This window comes from Myotis davidii, unplaced genomic scaffold (assembly GCF_000327345.1).
Source record: "Myotis davidii unplaced genomic scaffold, ASM32734v1 scaffold4777, whole genome shotgun sequence".
Taxonomy (NCBI): Eukaryota; Metazoa; Chordata; class Mammalia; order Chiroptera; family Vespertilionidae; genus Myotis; species Myotis davidii.
In genome coordinates, this window is record NW_006288315.1 from 25,292 (window position 1) to 27,742 (window position 2,451).

Below are 2,451 nucleotides of genomic sequence, written 5' to 3' on the forward strand. Positions count from 1 at the left end.
CTAAGGCTGCCCCATGAACCACCCCCTACCACCTGGCCCCAGCCTCCCCCTAACCATCCCCTCCCCACAGCCATGTGCCCCTCAGAACAGCCAGGGCAGGGAAACCCAGAGGGAAACAGGCGAGTCCAGGTGGTGGCCTAAGAAGCAACAAGGCAGAGTCAGAGCAGGATGGAGGCAACAGAACTCGCCCCAACCCCTCCATGAGCCTCACCCCACTCCTGCCTGGACCCCTCCCTCTGAAACTGACAACAGATGGGTCTGGGTGCCTGTCAGTCCTTGAGTCAATTATTAAGCAGAGACAGGGTTAAATCGTATGAATATTTATTAGGATGGATTGCCTGCCGAATGGGAGAGAATGCCTCTGGGACCAGGTTGTTATCTTTCCAAGATGACAGGAAACTCTCAGAAAAGGAGCCTGGACTGCATTCTGAGGTTAATCCCCATTGGCCCTGGGTGAACAGCTCTCAGCCAGGTGAGAATGTGCTTTCCCTAATAGGAAGAGAACAGTCTCAGTCAACAGACAGGGTTAATAGGAGAACATAGCTGGTCCCCACTGTTCTATTTCTGCCCCACAGCTCCTCACTGACGTTCCTCTCCCCCCAGCACCCCGCCTTTCCTCGCAGGCAGGCCACCACCCCAGACCCTGACTGTCCCTACCTCCTCCCATCCCTCTCCAGGCCGCTCCTCACCAGCAGGCTTTCTGAGGTGAAAGACCAGCAGAACCAGGAGGCTCAGGAACAGGAGCACGGTGGTCACAGAGAGAAGGATGGTGATCCAGAAGTTGGTAGAGACCAAGTCCTCATCCTTTTTTCTGAGGAGGAGATGGGGACACCTCAGGAGGCTGCCAGGTCTGGCTGCATTGGTGCTGGGCTAGAAGCCCCTCAAAATCTCATTTCCTTCCCCACCAAGTGACTGGGCCGGGGAGTGGCTGGGTGCCCCCCAGATTTGGGTGACCTGAGGGATAAGGCAGGGACTCCAACTTTGTCCCCAGGGCAATGGGAATTTTCAGAGCCAAGGGGATCCTAGGTCTTGGGGTTGGAAGGAGGAAGGGGTGTAGCCGGGGTGGGTGGGTGTCCTGACCTTAGTTGCTCCAGCTCCGCGGATTTCTTCTCCAGATCTGCGGACTTCTCCTCCAGATCCGTAGATTTATCCTCCAGATCTGCGGATTTCTTCTCCAGATCCCCAGATTTCTTCTCCAGATCCGCGGATTTCTTCTCTAGATCCCCGGATTTCTTCTCCAGATCCCTTGATTTCTCCTCCAGCTCCGCGGATTTCTTCTCCAGATCCGCGGATTTCCTCTCCAGATCCCCGGATTTCTTCTCCAGATCCCCAGATTTCTTCTCCAGATCCCTTGATTTCTTCTCCAGATCCGCGGATTTCTTCACCAGACCCGCGGATTTATTCTCCAGATCCGCAGATTTGTCCTCCAGATCCGTGGATTTCTTTACCAGATCCCCGGATTTCTTCTCCAGATCCTCGGATTTCTTCTCCAGATCCATGGATTTCTTCACCAGATCTGCGGATTTCTTCTCCAGATCCGCGGAGACATGGCATCCCTGATGTTGGGCAGAGGCTCCCTGGCGTCCACACAGGGCAACACTTCCCCGGGCTTCCTCTGTGTGGCCAGTCCTGTGCTACGAGCTGACAGAGCCACCAAAGAAAGAGTCGGGGAGGTGGCGGCTGCACATCGGGGTTGGGAGCAGATCCGTTGATTTCTTCTCCAGATCTACGGATTTCTTCTCCAGATCCACGGATTTCTTCTCCAGATCTGCAGATTTCTTCTCCAGATCCGCGGAGTTCTTCTGCAGATCCGAGGATTTCTCCTCCAGATCTGCGGATTTCTTCTCCAGATCCGTGGATTTCTTCTCCAGCTCCCCGGATTTCTTCTCCAGATCGGAGGATTTCTCCTCCAGATCTGCGGATTTCTTCTCCAGATCCGTGGATTTCTTCTCCAGCTCCCCGGATTTCTTCTCCAGATCGGAGGATTTCTCCTCCAGATCTGCGGATTTCTTCTCCAGATCCGTGGATTTCTTCTCCAGCTCCCCGGATTTCTTCTCCAGATCGGAGGATTTCTCCTCCAGATCTGCGGATTTCTTCTCCAGATCCGTGGATTTCTTCTCCAGATCCGCGGATTTCTTCTCCAGATCCCCGGATTTCTTCTCCAGATCCGCGGATTTCTTCAACAGATCCGCGGATTTCTCCTCCAGCTCAGCGGATTTTTCCTGCAGCGACTGATTCAATGTCTTCATCTCTTCTAAGGAGGGACAGAGAGAGTGTTCGCACAGTAGTCACACCCCAACTGGCCCCACCCCTGGACAGGACTCGCCTCATTAGAGCGAGTGCACCTTGGGAGTCTGGCTTGCCCGCCTCTTCCTACTGCCCCTGGCTTTGGTCCTGTCCCTCCTGCCCGACCCCAACCCAGAGGCACTCCCCCTCCCTCCTCTTCAATAC

The 2,451-nt window shown here is 54.7% G+C and overlaps 1 protein-coding gene across 1 annotated transcript; it reads right to left on the reverse strand.

Annotated features, from left to right (window-relative positions):
• Positions 1-318: 318 nt before the first annotated feature.
• LOC107182549 (myosin-3-like) lies at positions 319-2,249 on the reverse strand. Its single transcript, XM_015561663.1, has 4 exons — positions 1,647-2,249; positions 1,081-1,556; positions 690-811; positions 319-489 (listed from the first exon to the last, which is right to left on the reverse strand). The coding sequence occupies exons 1-4, from the start codon at positions 2,247-2,249 to the stop codon at positions 434-436; spliced, it is 1,257 nt and encodes a 418-aa protein (XP_015417149.1). The 3' UTR covers positions 319-433.
• Between the last annotated feature and the right edge of the window lie 202 nt (positions 2,250-2,451).

Coding starts and splice junctions, on each gene's coding strand:
- LOC107182549 (XM_015561663.1), bottom strand. CDS start 2,249: ATGAAGACATTGAATCAGTCGCTGCAGGAAAAATCCGCTGAGCTGGAG. Junction 1,557..1,646: donor ACTCTTTCTTTGGTGGCTCT/GTCAGCTCGTAG, acceptor GCCCAACATCAG/GGATGCCATGTCTCCGCGGA. Junction 490..689: donor TCACCTCAGAAAGCCTGCTG/GTGAGGAGCGGC, acceptor TCTTCCTATTAG/GGAAAGCACATTCTCACCTG.